Below are 22400 nucleotides of genomic sequence, written 5' to 3'. Positions count from 1 at the left end.
CTACAAATACTGACCAGTTACTACAGACACTGACCAGATGGCGGCGGTGTCGGCGTAGTCGATGACGGCGTTGCAGCGTAGCGCTCGACGTGGGCTCTCGCCGCTGCCGTCGACTAGTTCCACGTGGCGTGTCGAACTAACTACATGACGGGGTTGTCAGCGATGTTGGCTGTCGTTACTACAGGCACTGACCAGTTACTACAGGCACCAACCAGATGGCGGCGGTGTCGGCGTAGGCGAAGAAGGTATGCCACAGGCACTGACCAGTTGCTACAGGCACTAACAGGTTACTACAGGCACTGACCAGATGGCGGCGGTGTCGGCGTAGGCGATGACGGCGTTGCAGCGTAGCGCTCGACGTGGGCTCTCGCCACTGCCGTCGACTAGTTCCACGGGCGTGTCGAACTGACTACATGGCGGGGGTGTCGGCGATGTCGGCTCTTGTTACTACAGGCACTGATCAGACTACAGGCACTGACCAGTTACTAAAGGCACTGACCAGTTGCTACAGGCACTGATCAGACTACAGGCACTGACCAGTTACTAAAGGCACTGACCAGTTGCTACAGGCACTGATCAGACTACAGGCACTGACCAGTTACTAAAGGCACTGACCAGTTGCTACAGGCACTGACCAGATGGCGGCGGTGTCGGCGTAGGCGGTGACGGTGTGCCACAGGCACTGACAAGTTGTTACAAGTGCGGACCACTGGCTACAGGCAATGACCAGTTACTACAGGCACTGACCAGTTGCTACAGACACTGNAAAGAGATGATGATGATGATGACCCACGCTGAACTGTTCCACCAAACTCAATGACAGGGGGGCGCTACCATCGTTCAACTACATGGCTTCCAACATGGCAAAAATCGGAACCAGCGATCCGGCATTGACGGTGGCGCCCCCCTGTCAATGTCATCGACAGGACAGTCCAGTATTTTGGAACTATACCCTTGTGGGATTTCAAAGATCTTTTTGCAGTTAGTTTACCTTGATCCTAGGCGGCGCTGGTGGCGGCAGCGCCGTAAGTCGGACGGCGGTGCCACTAGCGAGAGCCATGACGCAGCGCTCGCCGATCGCGATCTGTGTTTGGAGGTTGAATAGCGCGTTCGCACCCTGGAACAATCAATTTTAGTTACAGCTTTTAGTCTAAAGCCCGGTCTGTGAGCACGTAGAATTTTGTCCAATGACCCCAAGCTACCCATCCTTATCGCTCGCGCGTAATTATGTTGCTGTTGCGCTCGCACACTCACTGCGGGCGCCCGTCGCACAGTCGCGACAGAAATATAATTACGCGCGAGCGATAAGGATAGGTAGCTTGGGGTTATTGGACAAAATTCTACGTGCTTCGCGACCAGACTTTAGAAATCTTTGAATGCAGTTCTATTTCTTTTCCTAAATTAAGGAATGTTTCCTTTAAGTAAAATTTTCTACCTACAGTATTAAGATAAGAGTACTTTCCTTCCAGGTGGCATTACAAAATTCCACCCTGTATATCATTTATGATCAAAGTACCTGAATGTATCCTGAGCTAAGCAAGTAGTAGCTTGTGAAATACCAAAGCTAGACGTTATTTTTTAATACTGTTTTTTTTTTATTAGAGAGGGTAAGCTAGACGTTATTTTTTAAGTCCTGTTTTTTTTATTAGAGAGGGTTATGCTCCTCTCCTGCAGTGGAGACTAATGACCTGATAATGTTGATGGCTCTATTCTATTTTCTAATATTAATTACCTGCATACGTTTACGTACCGGAAAACGCAGCGTGGGACGTCCACCTACAAGGTGGACCGATGACATCGTAAAGGTAGCAGGGAAGCGCTGGACGCAGGCCGCTGCCAATCGATCAACGTGGAAAGCATTGGGGGAGGCCTATGTTCAGCAGTGGACGTCCTATGGCTGAAATGATGATGATGATGAATTACCTGCATCCTCAGCTTAGCCAGCAGCAGCTTATGCAGCTCGTACTCCAAGAACGGCAGCTGGTCAGATATGTCTCTTGCGCCCGGCTCGCCGGCCGGCGGCGCGCGGCGCGTGCGCGCGGCTATTCAAATTCAAATTCATTTATTTCACAGAAATACACGTCCATAAGTTTTTTTTAAAGATTATTATAGTCTGGTACGTGAGCACGTAGAATTTTGTCCAATGACCCCTAGCTACCCATCCTTATCGCTCGCGCGTAATTATGTTGCTATCGCGCTCGCACACTCACTGCGGGCGCCCGTCGCACAGTCGCGACAGCAATATGCAATTTTACACGCGAGAGATAAGGATGGGTAGCTTGGGGTCATTGGACAAAATTCTACGTGCTCACGGACCGGGCTTTAGCTTATTCTTATTATCTAAATAAATATAACTCAAAGGTGACTAAATGACTGACATAGTGATCTATCAATGCACAGCCCAAACCACTGGAAGGATCGGGCTGATATTTGGCTTGCAGACAGATGTTATGACGTAGGCATCCGCTAAGAAAGGATTTTACGAAATTCCATCCCTAAGGGGGTAAAACGGGATCCACGCGTACGAAGTCGCGGGCGGCCGCTAGTTCTTCAATAAATATAAAGTCCCACGCGCGTCTCGTAGCAATGTATAACTATGTGATCGTTTCTAGATTATGGATTTATCAGTAAGCAATCGTTTATCTTATGTAATTACTAACTAACACAAATGAATTAACTGTAGCTATACTTACCGACGGCAGTCAAAGTAACCGCTTTAGAGTAGGAGGCAAGTCTGCTGGGTTTAGAGCAAGTCGCTAGCAGCACCGCGGGCACTCGCGCTCGTCTGTGAATGTAAACTCTTATTATTGTGTGTTTTATTGGATAATCTTACCCATCTCAACATAATTATGACCATTGCCTTTTTTTAACCACATATACAAATAGTCCGGTCGCCGAGCACTTAGAATTTTGGCCAATGACCCCATCCTTATCGCTCGCGCGTAATTAAATTGCTGCGGCCGCATCGAGTGTGCGAGCGCGAGTGCAGTAAATTTTGAATATTTGGCTTGGTCTTAGTACTGAGCAGGCTGGCACCGACTCCGAGAATATCAATCATGGCATACATTTGTCCTAATAAATAAATAATGCAATTATTTTCTACTTTTTAGTGCAGGTTTTTTGGAGTCGATTTTAATTTTTATGTTAAAATTAATTTTTATTTACGTGAACGGGGTGTGGTATACATCTCATTTGCTACAGAAAAAAATGCCTTCTCTTAACTTTTAAAAGATTAATTAAGATAATTTCCAAAATATTTTAATTTTGAGTAAGTTAAATCATTATTTTGTATTTAAATTGAGTAATGCAGTTTTGACGATTGAATAAATTATAGCGAGAGCGACACCCCTACGTGTTTAGGCCATTATCGCTTGCTCGGGGCTCGAGTTGGCCTTCTTATTTGTTTTTTCTATGGCTGTAGTGAGTACAGCAATTACTCGCAATTTCTTTAAATGTGTGCGGTGTGGTCCTTCTGCCTACTACTGAAGAGAAGCCTACTGCAGAACACTCATAAATCAACTTTATGAGTTTTCTGCAGTAGGCCTGGTGTTGTACGTACCTGCAGCCGCCGCATGTGGATAACTCCGCGCGGTAGGGCCCGGCGCCCGGCGAGTAGGGCACGTGCGCTGCGGAGCACTCGCTCTCTACTTCTTCTATTGTTGCTTTGGATGTACCGTTGGCCACTGGAAAGACATAACCTTTTAATATCATCATCATATCAGCCACATGACGTCCACTGCTGAACATAGGCCTCCCCCAATGATTTACCAGTTAGACCGGTTAAAGCCCGGTCCGTGAGCACGTAGAATTTTGTCCAATGACTCCAAGCTACCCATCCTTATCGCTGGCGCGTAATTATATTGCTGTCGCGACTGTGCGACGGGCGCCCGCAGTGAGTGTGCGAGTGCGACAGCAACATAATTACGCGCGAGCGATAAAGATGGGTACTAATGGGTAGCCTGGGGTCATTGGACAAAATTCTACGTACTCGCAGGCAGACCAGACTATAGTTGTGAACATTCAGTGTACTCCTGCCATCTTTATAAGGTCCTGTATATGACATCGGTCCAGGAGATAACATGGTACACAACAATTTCATGAGATTTAGAATGAATTCAGATCAGTGACTAGACAACCCAAGACAGTCCAAAGGTTACTACAAGGTTCGAGACTATATTAATGACAAGGATGCGTGGTCAGTTCAGTCTGCACATATTTGATGTACTTGAATTTGGTTATTCTTCTTACCGTTAGATAATTCCTGGCAATTAGCGGTGACTGAGTTGGTTCCGGCGTTTCTTCTCAGCACTTGCCATATGTTTGTCTCGAAGCGCTGGTAGGGCCCAAAAGATAAGGAGACATGTAAAGTGCCCTATAAGGGCTACCTTTTCTTTTTAATTATTTTCTATATTTTGACGTTCATAAGTGCCACTTGTGGTCTAAACTAAATAAATATTTTTGATTTTGATTTTTTTGATTGTCTTGTCGCCTTAGAACAAGGAAAGCCGACCAAAAAAGCACAGCAAAAGAAAAAGACAAATTACCTGACATAGCAGCGTCCAACTCTGCGTTCATGTCGCAATCAAGATTAATCACAGCTGCCGTGCCCGATGCTGATAGCACGCACACGTCTTCACTGGAATCGAAAAAAAAAACAAATATTAAATCGTAAAAAATATGTCTGTCGAGTTAGCTATAGTCTGGTCTGTGAGCACGTAGAATTTTGTCCAATGACCCCAAGCTACCCATCCTTATCGCTCGCGCGTAATTATGTTGCTTTCGCGCTTGCACACTCACTGCGGGCACCCGTCGCGCAGTCGCGACAGCAATATAATTACGCGCTAGCGATAAGGATGGGTAGCTTGGGGTCATTGGACGAAATTCTACGTGCTCACAGACCGGGCTTTAGTATAGTATAGTAGACGTAAGCCTCAATCATCAGATACGGTTGTGTCTACTAGGAGACTAAAACTTTTATTGGGTGAGGTTCACTCCGCACTGAGCAGGACAAATACCGAACAGGGAATGCGATACAGTCTCTGATAGCGAGGTCTCGGTCTTGTTTTTATTTTATGCTGTTTAGTTGGTCATCATCATCTCCACTATTTCAGCCACAGGAGGTCCACTGTTGAACTTAGGCCTCCCTCAACGATTTTCATATTGCCCGGTTGGCGCCTCCAGCGCCTTCCTGCTACATTTATGAGGTCGTCTGGTCGGTTTTACTGGGTAGGCCCAGTCTTTCTGACAAGGAAGCATCTTACAACCCACTTACTACCCGTATGTAGCTTGGCCTACCAGCCGCCCGGTTGCAGACTACAGGCACTAACCAGTTACTAAAGGCACTGACCAGTTACTACAGGGCGGCTAGCACGAAAAACTTTCGAGTTCAAATCGTTTACGTGCTCGAATCGCCATCAAAAGATTTAGTACGAAAACTACAACAGCGCCCTTGTGAACGTGGCGTAAGGTGAAATTGGTATGAGAAATGGTTGAACGAAACTTATTTTGAGAATCAAAATTATTGTCACGTTATCGTTTAATTCGAAGGTTGAGTATCGAATTTTGTCGAATACGCAAACGATTCGAAGACGAAAGTTGTTCATGCTAGAGGTACAGGCACTGACCAGATGGCGGCGGTGTCGGCGTAGGCGATGACGGCGTTGCAGCGTAGCGCTTGACGTGGGCTCTCGCCGCTGCCGTCGACTAGTTCCACGGGCGTGTCAAACTGACTACATGACGGGGGTGTCGGCAATGTCGGCTCTCGTTACTACAGGCACTCATCAGACTACAGGCACTGACCAGTTACAACAGGCACTGACCAGTTACAACAGGCACTGACCTATTACTAAAGGCTCTGACCAGTTACTACAGGCACTGACCAGATGGCGGCGGTGTCGGCATAGGCGATGACGGTGTGCTACAGGCACTGACAAGTTGCTAAAGGCACTGACCAGTAACAACAGGCACTGACCGGTTACTACAGGCACTACCAGTTACTACAGGCACTGACCAGTTACTACAGGCACTGACCAGTTACTACAGGCACTGACCAGTTACTACAGGCACTGACCAGTTACTACAGGCACTGACCAGATGGCGGCGGTGTCGGCGTAGGCGATGACTGCGTTGCAGCGTAGCGCTCGGGCGTGCGCTCGCAACTCAGTGCGTAGTTCGGCCCACCACGCCGCTCGGGCCGCGCTCTCCCCGCCGCCGTCCACAAGTTTGACGGAGCGGGCGCATACCGTGCCACCTGCGACGATAACTTATATTTAAACTAGCGGCCGCCCGCGACCTGCGACGATAACTTATATTTAAACTAGAGGCCGTTTGATTAAAAAATGACGATAGATGGCGCTTTTTAGGCCCAGTTTTTTGATTCATAGTTAAAATAACAAATTGTTAAATTTTGTTACTAATGGTTAAATATTAACAAAATGTCAACTAATAGTTAAAAAATGTACTAAAAGTCAAGGTAACCATTGTTTGAAAAACATTTTTTTCTGATAATTAACCACTTGTCATTTGACATCTGTCAAATTTGACTATTGGTTATTTTAACTACGAATCAAAAAACCGGTCCTTAGACACGTCCTATTTATTTATTGAAATTTATTTTTCACATATCGTCATAAATTATAGCCTATATGTTAATCTGTAAAGTTTCAACAAAATCCGTTCAGTAGTTTTTGCGTGAAAGAGTAACAAACATCCAGACATCATGACATCCAAACTTTCGCCTTTATAATATTAGTAGGATCTTTAACCCCTTAACACAAATTCCAAGTTTAGTTAACAATTAAATCGCAACTTGCTACTAAATTCTGTGTTTTACATGCAATTAATCACTTCAAATTAAGTTTTAATACGTGTGAATCAGCCTGAACTGTCGAGAAAATGTATACTAATCTAAGTATAAAAAAATGTTTATGTCCTACCATATTACAGCTAAGAACTAACTGATGATCTTGTCTTACAAGATAAAAAAAATATGACCTTGTCCTACAAGACAAATCTAGCCGATGACCTTATTCTACAAGACAAGTACCAGCCAATGACCTTGTCTTAAAAGACGAGAACTAGCTAATGACCTTGTCTTAAAAGATGAGAACTAGTCAATGACCTTGTACTGCAAGACAAGAACTCACCGATGTGAACTATAAATCCAGGCGGGTACTCGCTCATGGTGAGGAAGGGGTATTCAAGCATCTCCAGATTGTTGCTGTTCATGGACGGCCGCAAGATGGCGCCACCGCCGCTACCCGTGTTCACCGCCGACGTGTTTAGAGAGCTTCCTAAAAGTAAAAGTGATAATAAACTATAATCTGGTCTGTGAGCACGTAGAATTTTGTCCAATGAACCCAAGCTACCCATCCTTATCGCTCGCGCGTAATTATGTTGCTATCGCGCTCGCACACCCACTGCGGGTGCCAGTCGCACAGTCGCGACAGCAATATAATTACGCGCGAGCGATAAGGATGGGTAGCTTGGGGTCAATGGACAAAATTCTACGACTATAGCAGTGTGAGTGATATTGACATCGAACGAGTTAGGCAGTGAGCATTAATCAGGACTGTTTTCTTCGTCAGAAAGTTAGGCCCAATTTCCACCAAGTGTTTTGTTGAATAACCGGATTTCATTATTCAGGAAATCAGAAATTCTGATTCGTTACTGAAAACACTTCTCTGCTTCGCATCGGTGGAAACTAGGCCTTACAATCAATTTTCTGGAACTTAACATGTGTAAGTAGGTATATGTTCTTAAACGAAAGGTAAATTTAATTAATACACATAATAAATGGAAATAAAAGTGCATGTTTTGAGGAAAAAATAGAAACTGAAAGAAACTGAAATTATTTTTGTTTGAAGCTTTGAAGACATACCTTTTGGCGTAACACTGAGATCAGAATCCGACGACCTCCGATGTATCCCGAGCGGCGTCGACGACGAATTCAGCGACGCGTTTTGCGTGTGAGTGGGCGGCGCCGGCTCACGGCCGCCGTACGACTCGTGGCGCGCGTGACGCGGCGATCCCTTGTCTCGCTCGCTCCTATCCCGCTCTCGCTCGCACCTGCCGACACCGCACGCTGCATGCGAGTTACCACACACACTAGCGCTGTTAGTGTCACACTTATCTCTCTCTACGCCGTCTACGTCTAAGCTCTCGGTACGGTCGAAACTCTCAGGCAGTGACGGTATGGTCTCTAATGGTGCACCGCTAAGTATAGGATGGAAGTGTTGAAGGACCGGCTGTTTTCGTTTGGGGTCTTCGTTGGACATTTTGAACGACTCGGCATCTGAATCAACGCTGTCTTGCCTGACTAAACGTTTGTCCTTGGAACCTGATGATTCTAGCTTTGGCTTAGCATTATCATCTGTGGCTTCAGTATCAGGAAGAAGCGACTGAACTTTGTCGATGAGCATTGTCTCCATTGCAGTATGGATTAAGCCTGTTGGATGGTCCGACTTACGATCATGATCATCTTTTTTCGAAGGGTGAAACATGGACTGGACTTTATCTACAAGGATTGATTCCATAGCTGAAGAAGTTAAGCTAGTGGATTCAGGTTTAGGGGCGTCCTCTAATACTGCTAGTTTAGAACTGTCAATGTCTACAACCGTGGGGTCTATCAATGATTGCACTTTCTCCATAAGTATAGTTTTGACAGCAGTGTTTATGAGACCACCAGATTCAGGCTCTTTTTTAGCTTTTTCTGGTTCGTATCTTTTATCTTTACTCTCAGTTGAATGTTCTGCAGGAGCATTAAAAGGTATTGGAGAAGTAAATAACGACTGAACTTTATCCATCAGGATAGTTTCCATTGCAGTATGCACTAAACCAGAAGATTCTTTCTCTTTCTTCTTTTCCTTGTGAGATGTCGTCTCACTAGTGTATGATTTTTGATCATCATTACTCGATTCATCTGGGGTGTTCAAAATGTGGCTTCTCTTAATGGCATCATCAAAGTTTTTATTGGTTGGACTACACTCGGGTGTAGTAGGCGTCAGCAAGGACTTGACTTTATCCATTAGTATAGTTTCCATAGCAGTATGGACCAATCCCGTTGTTTCTGTAGTACTATTTCTTGCTTCTTCGACTTTCTCCAACTTTTCATTGACGTCATCAAAGAATTGCCTGTTAACATCAGAGGGTTCAGGAGACGTCGGTAGAAGCAATGATTGCACTTTATCAATGAGTATGGTTTCCATTGCAGTGTGAACTAGACCAGTGGGTTTGATAGCAGATTTGTCTTTCCTGTGCAAGAATTCACTATGACGCCTTGAGAGGGATGAGTCCCTAGCATGCTCCGGGAATAATGTACCACTTAATGACGCTCTCGATACAGGCTCTGAGCCTATGTACATTGAAACTTTAGCGCGTTCGAATTCATCATTGCTTTTGTGCAATTTATTCTTTTCTGTATACTCCTTGTCTAAGCTAAGCAAATCTGCGTATGAAAGAAAGGGAGAGCCTAAAACGGTCTCACTGGGAGCTTTAGAAGTAACGTCAGAAGACGACCCAGGCTGGCTCATAGGGGTTTTGGTTTCAACTTTTTTCTTAGGGATTAAGGAGTAATGCGAAAGGCTTTTTATCATGCTGTTTTTGGAGAGCTTCGAAAGCTGTCGTTTGATGCGCTTGGAGGAGCGATATACAAAGCTTTTGTTTTCTACCGGCGAACATGGTGCGCTAATACTGTTGGACTTTTTATGGTGTGCAAAGGGGTTGTGGAACTTAAACTGGTGGTTATTTGATTTTGGGACTACAAACGTGCTGTGATCCGTTTCACTGGACGTGGATGCATACGCCTGGTGTTTGCTAATGCCTTCTTCTATTTTCTCATTCTTATTATTGTCAATGTCAACTTCTTTAGCTGGTACATTTATAGTTGGCGGTGGCGGTGGCGTAACTTCAGTAACTTCTTTAAGATCAGTCTGTTCAATTTGTTTATTCAAATTATCGACGCTTGATACTTCGAGGACGCTCAATTTTTTATCCACGTGAGCAACGAGCGTTGGGTCGACTATATGATTCATCACGTAGCGAACCACAGAACTCGTCGTTTCAAATGATTTCTCTGTATCAGTTCTCTGATCAGAGCTTTCGTAGTCTTCGTCAGAGCTGGTGTATATTTCTGAACTATCGCCAGATAGGGCAGAAGATACCGAGCCAAAATAACCCGCTTCACCAGGGAGTTTCAGAAGATTGTCACTTCTGCCAGCCACTGGAGTGTTGGGACAAGACTCTGACAGTTTTCTGTGACGCTCCGGTATAACAATTTCTTCGGAACTTATATTTTTTAGAGAAGAAAAATGAATTTCTGGGACATCCTTAGAACATGTTTCATCTACACTTGCATCTGAAGATGTTGCTACAATAACTTTGGGTTTTACTTCATCGACGTTAATAGTTGGTTCTGATTCACTAGTTCGGCGTAAAGTCGAGTTTGGTGAATGTTCAGAATCTTGAGTTTCAGCAATGCATGCAAGGCTTGTGTGTGCGTGCATGACTGATCTGGCGAGAATCGATGCCATTCCTACGCCTTGATCTTCAGGATTAGCAAAAGTCTTTCGAAACTTGGGCTTTTTGATTCTTTTGAACTTTTTTATTTCATTCTTTATATCAACTAGGGATATACGAGACGTATCAGACGAGTTTGACTTTATTGAAATCGCGTCATCTTGTTTTTCTGATTTTCTCGATGAGCGCATGCTATTGAGTCTTTTGAGGAAGAAGCTGGTTTTGAACTTTTTTATTTTCTTCAGCGGTCCTGGCGAGTCTGAGTCATCTTCGACGCGATTCAGTAGTCTATTTAATTCGGATTGATCTTCTGCGATGTGCATTAGACTTTTTTGGGATACGTAATCGTCTTGATATATGGAGACGGAGCCAGCATAGCTTTTGATGCTGGATTGCCTCGTGAGGATGCTTTTATCGTCATCTTCTACGTTGTCCGTTTCATCTAGAAGGGAGGATCCTTTAGGGTTCAGTATAGTGAGTAGCTTCTGCAATTCATCTTGGTGACTTTGATAGTACTGATTGAGGTCTGTGATACTTTCGTCGTTGGTCGCCAAAATGTCCAAACACTTTCTTAGCTGTCTATTTACGTTTATGTACAAATACAAGCGGACACACGACAAACCATGCAAAAGTTTTCAATTAGTATTTTATGTTCAAATACACTTGTTTATTTAATTATAAGTAAGAACATTGAAAACAACAATGAAAGCTGACCTTAAGGAACTGAGAAACTTTGACTGTTAAGTAGTTTAAATATTTACATTTTCTAAATTTTTTTATAGGCGAAGAGTTAGAGCTGAACTTGTTACCGTTAAAAATTTTGCTACACGGGGTTTTCAAAGTGCTACATTGTACAGATTGTATAGTCCCCATCAAAAGGAAAAGGTATATTTTAAGTTTAAACATAATTTTCTCTCTATAAAATTGGGGAACCTTCATTAGATTTAGTATTATGCGTGATTTGTACATACTTAGTAATACCAATAGTAAAAACTACTGAGACACTTATCAATCTAAAATCATAGGTAACATACACATTCTAAATCTAAACCATATGAGTAGAGATAAATCAAATTATTCCAAAATAGATAATGATTATTCTGAAAGGAGTTGCAGACAGTGATACAAAAATAGGAAGAGGAAAGTATTAGGAAGTTAGAGGATTAGGAGCATGGTAATAATAGGCAGGGTACTCACCTGCCATGTAGCACGTAACGTAGCATGTAACGTAACCAACCTTCAAGTGAGTACGGCTCGTCCACGGTCATCGCGTATCTAAAGCGCGGCCAACGCTCGCACACTCACTGCGGGCGCCCGTCGCACAGTCGCGACAGCAATATAATTACGCGCGAGCGATAAGGATGGGTAGCTTGGGGTCATTGGACAAAATTCTACGTGCTCACGGACCAGGCTTTAGCAGAGATACAAAAGGTCGATTTGACTGTCGAATTGACAATCTATTCTGTCTCTTCCCATCTTGTGTATTTGTCGTAATATCTCGTTCTCCCGCCAAAATATGTCAAAGTTAGACGGGTTTGTCAACATTCGGACATCCATTTTTGTATACATAGTTGTTGCAATTCACGAGGGCGAATCTGTTACTTGTCGGTTCTTATTTTATTATTCCGATATATTTAAGTCTTTATTTAAGAAAAAGGGGTAGGCCTGTTGCCATACACAGGGCACATTGTGAGGCAGAAATGCTATTATTATTCTTGTTATTTAATTTAAATCTACATTAGACAATAATTCAAATTATAACAAAAACATCTATTTTTATGATTTGACAGATATTTTTCAAAACTGTATCGTCTACAAAAATATTTAATCTAACCATTAAATAGTTATGCACCCTTGCTATTCCAAATTTAAATGACATTGGGTTTGTTTACATTTGGTATCGCTTCTTGTTGGCCCTACTTTAGCTGCGAGCTCCTGGATCCTACTGCAAGCCGCCTTTGTGCTCGCAATGATACAGTATCTGACTATCTGATACATTACATGCTACACGGCTAGATGAGTACCCTGCTAGAGGAGGTGCCATATAGAGATGGGTTATACTAGGTGCACCTATTCCTAGTATTTATTAATACTCGATCCAAATACCTATTCCACCTAGTACGTAGTAATTTAGCATATTGGCGCGACTAGTGCGGTCTTATCCACGTAATATGACTATAAAATACAATTTTCTTAGAAAAGATACAACCGCAGTATGAATATTGCAATTTGAAATTGAATAATAATTCATACTTCAACAGGCTTAGGACTGTTATTTAATTTGTAGCGTTAAGAGTCGCATCTCAAACTAATTTGAAAATTATAAATAACTTGAAATTTTTTCAAGTTATTTATAATTTTCAAAATAGGCTTAGGACTGTCAACTTAAAAGTCGGCGTATTTAAAAGATATCAATTTCATAAAAATATTCACATATTTTATTCTTTTTTACATGAATTTACATGAATATGGTTTGACTACGTTTGTGTGCGTTTGTTTCGTCGCGCTCAAATTTGTTTGGTCAGACAGAGACGGAGTGAATCTCTACGTTCGCACATAAGCTAGAAATACTCGGTGCGCGTAATACACGACTAGGTACGGATTACGCAACAATAACCTCTATTACTTTGATGGTAGGGTCGGAAATCGTGTAATTTATAAAATATTAGGTGGATCAAGTATTTAAAAAATTGGAATAGGTGCCGCTTAGTACTGTAAAATAACTAGTGTGTGGATCTGTTCTAGTAAATACGTCTCGTGCCATATTGTGTATCATGTATAACACTCACTGCTGTGTGCAAGGAGGCCCACTCGTTGCCTGGCTCGCGCTCGGGACTGGCGTGATACTGACTGCGGTTCCTGTGGGATACAATAATATTCAGTTGACAGCACAAAAAAAAGCTTTTAGAAGACAATGACACTTATTGCAACTAAGAGTAGGCGGCGCACACCGTTGATTTTTAGTTGGCCGATAGTTGTGCCCGATTTTAAATTGTATGAAGAATCGGCCAAATCGAATCGGCGTAGTGTGCGCACTCCCATACATGCCCATACTGATCAACTGCTCGACTAAACTATCGGCCGACGAAAAATCAACGGTGTGCGCCTACTCTAAAATAAGATTCAAGATTTTTATAATTCGCTAGTGTGAAAATCAGACTTTCGAAGAAATACCCACTTGACACTTTACATTTATCGTCGTATTGTGGTCAATAAATTATAGCCTTTATGTTATTTTGATGTACAGTACTGTAAAGTTTCATGAAAATCCATGAAGTGATTTTTGCGTGAAAGAGTAAACATTCTTCTATCCATCCTCACAACCTTTTTATCTAAAAATATATATAACTCAAAGGTGTATGACTGACTGACTGACTTACATACATACTGACTGACTGACATAGTGATCTATCATATCATGCAGGTAGGTGTTATGACGTAGGCATCCGCTAAGAAAGGATTTTACGAAACTCCACCCCTAAGGGGGTAAAATGGGATCCACGCGTACGAAGTCACGGGCGGCCGCTAGTTTAAAATATTAATAACAACTAGCGGCCGCCCGCGACTTCGTACGCGTGGATCCCGTTTTACCCCCTTCATCTATCTTACGCGGTTTAGATTTTTTCATACAAATGATTTTTCCCGCTAACTCCCGTTCCCTTGGGAATTTTGCAATATCCTGTTGTAACTAAGCTTTAAGTTTACTAAGGTACCTGCATATTAAATTTCAAGCGTCTAACTTAAGCGGTTTAGATTTTTCATACAAAAGGATTTTCCCGCTAATTCCCGTTCCCGTGGGAATTTCTAAGTATACTATAACCTGCCCAGGAGTATGTAGAATATTGTACCAAGTTTCGTCAAAATCCGTAGAGTAGTTTTTGTTTCTATAAGGAACATACAGACAGACAGACAGACAGACAAAAATTTTACTGATTGCATTTTTGGCATCAGTATCGATCACTAATCACCCCCTGATAGTTACTTTGAAAATATATTCTAAAGATTTATTATAAGTATAGATAAGGGAATAGGATGATACATACCAATGGCTCTGGCCACGACTCCTGCCTCGCCCTCCAAGTCGAAGTCTTGTTGGTAGCCCACCACAGCATTCGCGCCCAGCTCGGCTGCCTTCAAGCCCACTAGGCGTTGCACCTGTCAATAAATATTCAATACATGAGATACCTACTTAAAAGACAGCTGGCCAGAATAATATACGTAGAAAACACTCAGTCCAAAAAAAGCTAAATCTACTAAAGCCTGGTCCGTGAGCACGTAGAATTTTGTCCAATGACCCCAAGCTACCCATCCTTATCGCACACTCACTGCGGGCGCCCGTCGCACAGTTGCGACAGCAATATAATTACGCGCGAGCGATAAGGATGGGTAGCTTGGGGTCATTGGACAAAATTCTACGTGCTCACGGACCAGGCTTTATATAAAAATAAGTCGGGTTTTCCTTCCTGACGCTATAACTCTAGAACGCACGAACAGATTTCCACGGTTTTGCATTCGTTGGAAAGGTCTCGGGCTCCGTGAGGTTTATAGCAAAGAAAATTCAGGAAAATTTAACAAACGAAATTCCACGCGGCCTCGGGCGGAAAGCTAGTTACCTAATATATTATTTGAGGAGCGACGAAACAAAAATAGAAGTACTCAAGACGCAAAAATGACATGACACATGTTATGGCATCATTTTTTTAAATCCTAGCCGTAGTTGATTTTAAATCAAAATAATATCAACTATGACTTTCCCCGCCTACCCACTAAAACCCGACGGTTTCCACCAGAGCCCAAAGAAACGGAGCCGCGAGTTATTTATTATTGGCGATTTTGATACAGTGTTACAATTAAAACAGTTTATTTTGACAATAATTTTTACTCATGATAATTTTATCGATTCCATCGATGGCGACAGCAAGAAAAAATACTTATTTTATACCTACATTTTCAAATCGGTACCATTATTTGAAAAAGTTGCTATTCATCGCCGGCGCAACCACGACGAAATTTTGTCAGTGTGTGCGTGCGCGCCGCATACGTGTTGGCTCGCTCACATACAAACCGCGCCCGTGCGTTTCTATGAAGATGACCTACTCATTTGTATTTACTCTGTATTCATACATAATGACCACAAACCTGGTTGCTGAGCTTAATAAACGCGACCTGCCTAGCCTCGTTGGACGCCCGCGGCGTGCGTATCTTGTCGATCCACTGGTACTCTGGGTCATCGTTCACCACCAACTCCTCGACGAAGCCGTGGATGGAAGTTGCCCTGTAGCCGGGCGGGATCATAGGGCCTGCGAAGATGATTAACGCATGTATTCACAAACATTACTATGAGGTCTCACAGTGCGCGTGGACGCACAGGGTCACACATGAACCAATCACAGAGCTCTATTCAACGCTGTGCGTTCGATTTGCTGCTTCACTTAAGCAAGTATCGTTTGTAAATACGGGTGTAAGTAAAGTAGGTATAAATAACTTTAGAATAAATATGAAAAACGATATATGTGCCTACAAAATTTAAGGGTTGCCCTCGATTTCCCTAGGATCCCATCATCAGATCCTGACTTGACCTGACGTTATATCATAAAAGCTGATTTTAATATAAAATATTAGGGCAATAATAAGAAGTAGTTTCCTCATCAGCCAGACAGTTTTGACAGTTCCAACTCCTTGCCAGACAGTTTTTTTAGGATAGCTGCCAAAGCCACGATGACCCAAACTTCATGATTCACCAACATTCTATCATATATTGGGAGCATACGCTGACAAACTTTCAGTTTTTTAAAATGACGTAGGTCTGGCGTTCACTAGCTCTTAGTCTATTTTACAAAACATCAAACCACAACTTACAGTGAAAGAACTGGACTCCACAACTGGAAGTCTTGTACTTGTTGAAGTCGGAGAACAGTTCGACCTTCACGATGACGTTCAGTTCGCCTCGGATGCCGTGCATCGTGTCGAACACCGGTATCCAGCCTGACATCACCGCGCCTGGACAAACAACGGACAATAAAGGAGGAGATAGTTGCGGGTTGCAGACCAGAGCTAAGCTAAGTTAGTTTAGCTTTCCACGCATAGCTGACGACTTTCCCATAGTGTTTATGGTAACTATGGAGTTACACGACTAAGTACGTCCACGGCGGCGTAGTNCTCGAACAGTACTATAGTCTGGTCTGTGAGCACGTAGAATTTTGTCCAATGACCCCAAGCTACCCATCCTTATCACTCGCGCGTAACTTGCTGTCGCGCTTGCACACTCACTGCGGGCGCCAGTCGCACAGTCGCGACAGCAATATAATTACGCGCGAGCGATAAGGATGGGTAGCTTGAGGTCATTTGATAAAATTCTACGTGCTCACAAACCGGGCTTTAGACACGTACGCTTCATTGTACTCATGGTGTACGCCTGCTTGCAGCTTACATACAAAACAAAGTAACTCTGTCGACGGAGCGGCAGCGTCGCCCACGCGACATAGTATGGAAACGTACAAATACGCGTGCGTGGATAGTTTTAGTAAGCTACGCCATCATGGACAGTGGCGCAAAGTACGCAGTTTTACACACAACTATGGAAAACTGTGTTAGCTATGCGAGCTAAGGAAGACTATCTTAGCTTTTGGTCTACAGCCCGCATACAGCCCGTATGCAACGCAACACACCAAACTAGGAAACGAGGGTGCGGTTGCAACTGTCAATATTTTAGCTCATTTGCTTCTTTGAAATCGGTATCTGAAGTCTGAACATAGTTTCTGTTATGATCATATTTTTAGATGTTCATAAAAGGAAAACGTTACCAAAACCTATCGATGAACCTGTTTGTCTTTCTAATCAATACTCGTGTCGATTGCTATAGTACGGCACAGAACGGATATAGAGATCGGAGATTCGGAACGGAGAAGGAGCCTTCCATTAGGTGGACCGACGATCTAGAGAAGGTTGCGGGAAGCGCTTGGATGCGGGCAGCGCTGCAGTGTAGGACAGAGCCCCGATTACGGTAACTTTTAACGTCTACAATCCAGACGCGCTTCATCGATTCTGCGATACGATTGGTCAAAACAGCTGACGTACGCTGTTGAACGACCAATCGTATCGCAGAAGAGAGAAGCGTATCTGGATTGGAAGCGTTAAAAGTTACCGTAATCGGGGCTCTGATCGTTGTTGAAATCCTTAGCTTAGGGGAGGCCCTTTCTCCAGCAGTGGACGACATTAACGTTTAGGGACACGCTTTTTCAAGGCGACGAAACCACTTTTGTCATTTTTTATTCTACCCAATGAGACAATCTTGCAAGGGTCACAAATGTATGTAATGGTTTGACAGTTGTTATCGTACCCTTACCTAAGCTTAAGAGACTAGTGATCAAATGAAGATATACATAGGTAATGAAAGGGCTAGAAGCAACAGCGCAATGTACATTTTGCAATACCTGCTAATATCTACATAAGAAATCAGTTACGAACTTTGTAAGTCGCACCGTTTTTCTCCATCGAGAATCCCTTTTTTTTCTTGAGTGTGATGAACGTGTGAAACAGAAATCACAATTAGAACACACAAAAACCCATAGTATTATCTCTTAGCAAACTGAATAAGTAGGTATTTATGATACTTGAAGAAGACAGTGTAGTGTAGCCATATTTTTAATTTTTACGCCTAAAAATATTACATTTGGGAAAGTGGTTTGCTTATTTACTTACTGTATAAAATTCATTCATTATTATTTATTTCATTTAAGAGTTTTTAAATGTAATCTATATTCTAAAGCATTAATTCTGACATTAAATAGCACTCTTAAGGTTCGGCCAAACCAACGCGATCAGCCGGCGTGCAGCGATGGCGACCAGACTTAAATGCATTGATCGCCATCGCTGCACGCCGGCTGATCGCGTGTGATCGCGTTGGTTTGGCCGAACCTTTAAGGCTCATACCACCATGAGGAGCAGCGGCCTTCGCGTTGTTGGCTTCCCTGGCCAGCAGTGGTGCAAGACTGATGACGACTTTGCCAATAGCATCGTTGGCCGAGTAGGTGTCGTGGTCCATGAGCCTGAGCTGTAGAGGCTCATCCTGCAGCTCTGATTCGTCTACCTGGAATGTTAGTCAAAGTCAAAATTTCTTTATTTGTTTAGATTAGACTAATAAATAGTTCTTACAAATCGTCATTTTGCTCTGGCCTCAGCCTCGAGTTTAGCGGGCAGCGGGGCGGGAGCGGCGGCGGCGCGGGAGCGCGGCAGGATCTTATGCGTAAAATCAAATAGACCGGTTCTCGAAAACAGCGGCGCGGGAGCGGGCATCGAGCGGGCAACGAGCGGGCAGCGGGCAACGAGCGGGCAGCGCACTCCTTCTGCCCCGCTGCCCGCTAAGTTCGAGGCTGAGGCCTTAGGAGCCTCTACAAGTCTCATAACCTTTTTACCCTACCAGTGCTTCGAGACCAACATTTGGCAAGTGCTGAGAAGAAGCGCCGCAACAAACTCAGTATTAGATAATAATATGTAACTTTGAGTTGGTACATACACATGTATGTATGTATGGATACATGACTCCATTGTGTGGTTTGGCAGTTAGAATGGTAGTTCTGAATTCGATTACATACAAACAAACATCACACAGCCTTCAATCTACAGTTCTTGCAATAAAAGAGTTATCAAATTAATTTAAAGTTTTTGTTAGTTAATAGTTATTAATCGTAAAATATGTGTTTAATTAAATCACGTAAATTATAAAGAACTACTTGTGGTAATTTTGTGTGAATAGAAATAAAAGTATTAAGGGAGGGATGATAGCACAGGCGATGGTTCAGCTACATTTGCCAAAATACTGAATACATAATCTGTGATCGAAGTATGTACCTAAATATGCAATGAGAGACAAGAAATATGCCATACAGACTGAATGCCAAAAGATAAAGAGATATTAAAGCTATTTTTGCACCTGTAGTAAATATTGTATGTGCTTATTATTTCAATTTAATTTTATGACATACAGTNATTTCATTGAAGAGTTTTTAAATGTAATCTAAATTCTAAAGCATTAATTCTGACATTAAATAGCACTCTTAAGGTTCGGCCAAACCAACGCGATCAGCCGGCGTGCAGCGATGGCGAGACTTAAATGCATTGATCGCCATCGCTGCACGTCGGCTGATCGCGTGTGATCGCGTTGGTTTGGCCGAACCTTTAAGGCTCATACCACCATGAGGAGCAGCGGCCTTCGCGTTGTTGGCTTCCCTGGCCAGCAGTGGTGCAAGACTGATGACGACTTTGCCAATAGCATCGTTGGCCGAATAGGTGTCGTGGTCCATAAGCCTGAGTTGTAGAGGCTCATCTTGCAGCTCTGATTCGTCTACCTGGAATGATAGTCAAAGTCAAAATTTCTTTATTTGTTTAGATTAGAGTCTAATCTAAACAAATAAAGAAATTTTGTCTAATCATTAGACTAATAAATAGTTCTTACAAATCGTCATTTTGCTCTTAAGGAGCCTCTACATGTCTCATAACCTTTTTACCCTACCAGCGCTTCGAGACCAACATTTGGCAAGTGCTGAGAAGAAGCGCCGCAACAAACTCAGTATTAGATAATAATATGTAACTTTGAGTTGGTTAATATGACCATACATGACTCCATTGTATGGTTTGGCAGTTAGAATGGAAGTTCTTAATTCGATTACATACAAACAAACAGTGAAAAATCACACAGCCTTCAATCTACATCTCTTGCAATAAAAGAGTGAGTTACCAGATGTTAGTTAAAAGTTATTCGTTTCAGCCAAAAAAAATTAATAGTAAAATAATAATAAATAAATAAATAATAAATAAATATCCTTAGACATTTTACACTGCGCTTCTAGTCCCAAACTAAGCAAAGCTGTACTATGGGTACTATAATAATGTAATTAATTCATTCACTATATCTATGTAGTAATTTTGTTTATTTTTATTTTATTTATTGCACACACAAAAAAACGGTACAAAAGACAACTTAATGCCATGTGGCATTCAATTTTGTGTGAATAGAAATAAAACTATTATTATTATTATTCTGTCTAATGGCTTCAATGGTGCGAATTTACAGCACACTGGTTTTGCCAATGTCGAGTGTTTAGAGAGACACGGTGGACAGTGGAATAAGGGAGGGATGATAGCACAGGTGATGGATCAGCTACATTTGCCAAAATACTGAATACGTAATCTGTGATCGAAGTATGTACCTAAATATGAATGAGACAGGAACTATGCCGTACAGACTGAATGCCAAAAGATAAAGAGATATTAAAGCTATTTTTGCACCTGTAGTAGATATTGTATGTGCTTATTATTTCAATTTAATTTTATGACATAGCACACAAAGTTTTTGTGATAATTAATCAATTTGACTGACTACTATTAAATTGATTTGTACAGTCCTAAAATATGTAATAATAATTTCATAGTCCCATTTAAGTTTCTTGTATTTAGGCTAAGTTCTTATTCAATAAATTTATCTTATCTTATTTATATATGTTTTTTTGAAACAGGGACGCGCGCGATAAAGTTTTTCTGTGACAGGCAAAATTCCACGCGGGCAAAGCCGCGGGCAGAAAGCTAGTTCATAATAATTCTTCAAAAATTGTGCTTGTTTGTCTTGAACCAACAGGTGTTTTGCAGACAGCTGTTTCATGCTAAAATAAAATCTGAGCAAAACACTGTAAAATGTGTTATTTCTGATGTAAACAATTTCACATTGTCTTTATAGTTAAAAACTCCACATTCCAATAGAGAGACGATCACATATGTTTAATATAAACAAACAATATGGCAGACAGACGCCAGACGCATATTTAAAAATACTTGAATACCACATCGGAGTAGAATTGTACGCGCGCCAACTTTTGGGACAACCATTTGTCATTTTACAAATTCTGGCCTTGATTAGTCTGGAGTTTGGAATACTACGAACTTTTGAAACATTTAGTGTTTATAAAATGCACAAAATCTTTAGAATTTGACAAGTACAATTTTAATAAGACCACTTAATCTTGTTATCATTATTCAATATTGTACATATAAAATCAAAACATGATAATGGGATTCCAATTAGAGTGAAACTATTCAATTGACAAATATTTTAGAGGGTAGTTGTAGAATTTTATTTAAACTTTATTCAAAATAAATAGGACATGATACAATGAGCAAATAATGACTTGCATGTGTGTATTTTAACATAAGGTATGAGCTCTTACCTCAAATCTGTACCACTCTGTGCTATTCCACTGTGGGTTCAGAGACTTCCTGCACACGTCGGTCTTGTGCGTGACGCCTCCGAACTTGATCTCCACGAAGGCATCCGTGGTGTCCCCAGCGCGGTCCATCACAGGGAGATTCCTCCCCGCCAACACTTTCACCTTTATTTTCCCAGGCATTTTGAACTATTGACACACAACTTCACACCACACCACCACAATAACCATCTAACCAATCAGTCAACACAACTTATTCGACTCTATTATCACTCTTTTGTAACCAGTTTAACACTTTCCGAACTCATAATCAGCACGAAAACACTACTTGATAATCTTATCAATAGAACTGTCCGCACATCGAAATTCGACTCCGCTGTGATTTGGTGATAACACACACGACACGTAATATATTCAAACACTAAAATCTAGGAAGAACCCTGAGTTTTAATCACTATTTTATGAGAAAATACTTTATTTTGGTACGGAACATCTTGTTTTTGTGACGCATTTGATACGCGGTTTACGGTATAAACACTGCGTCTTTAAGCGCCTCAGACGCCTCAGATGTATCCAAATGATGTTCTAAAACTAATGAGTAGGGTTTATTAATAGACAACGAATGATTTTAAAAATAAAATTCGGCTATCGCCGCGGCGCCGTGCGACA

The 22400-nt window shown here is 42.1% G+C and overlaps 1 protein-coding gene across 1 annotated transcript; it reads right to left on the bottom strand.

Annotated features, from left to right (window-relative positions):
* Positions 1 to 22400, bottom strand: LOC114351096 (uncharacterized). Its single transcript, XM_028302149.1, has 16 exons — positions 21735 to 22400; positions 18448 to 18604; positions 16375 to 16515; positions 15655 to 15815; positions 14559 to 14670; positions 13305 to 13374; positions 7880 to 11094; positions 7146 to 7292; positions 6091 to 6250; positions 4545 to 4636; positions 3560 to 3683; positions 2694 to 2785; positions 1924 to 2042; positions 992 to 1117; positions 305 to 405; positions 1 to 136 (listed from the first exon to the last, which is right to left on the bottom strand). Exons 1-16 carry the CDS (start codon positions 21912 to 21914, stop codon positions 1 to 3), a joined length of 5133 nt encoding a protein of 1710 aa, XP_028157950.1. The 5' UTR covers positions 21915 to 22400.

This window comes from Ostrinia furnacalis, unplaced genomic scaffold (assembly GCF_004193835.3).
Source record: "Ostrinia furnacalis isolate ACB-3 unplaced genomic scaffold, ASM419383v2 OfSCF1084, whole genome shotgun sequence".
NCBI lineage: Eukaryota > Metazoa > Arthropoda > Insecta > Lepidoptera > Crambidae > Ostrinia > Ostrinia furnacalis.
This window is presented reverse-complemented; position numbering and strand designations above follow the sequence as displayed.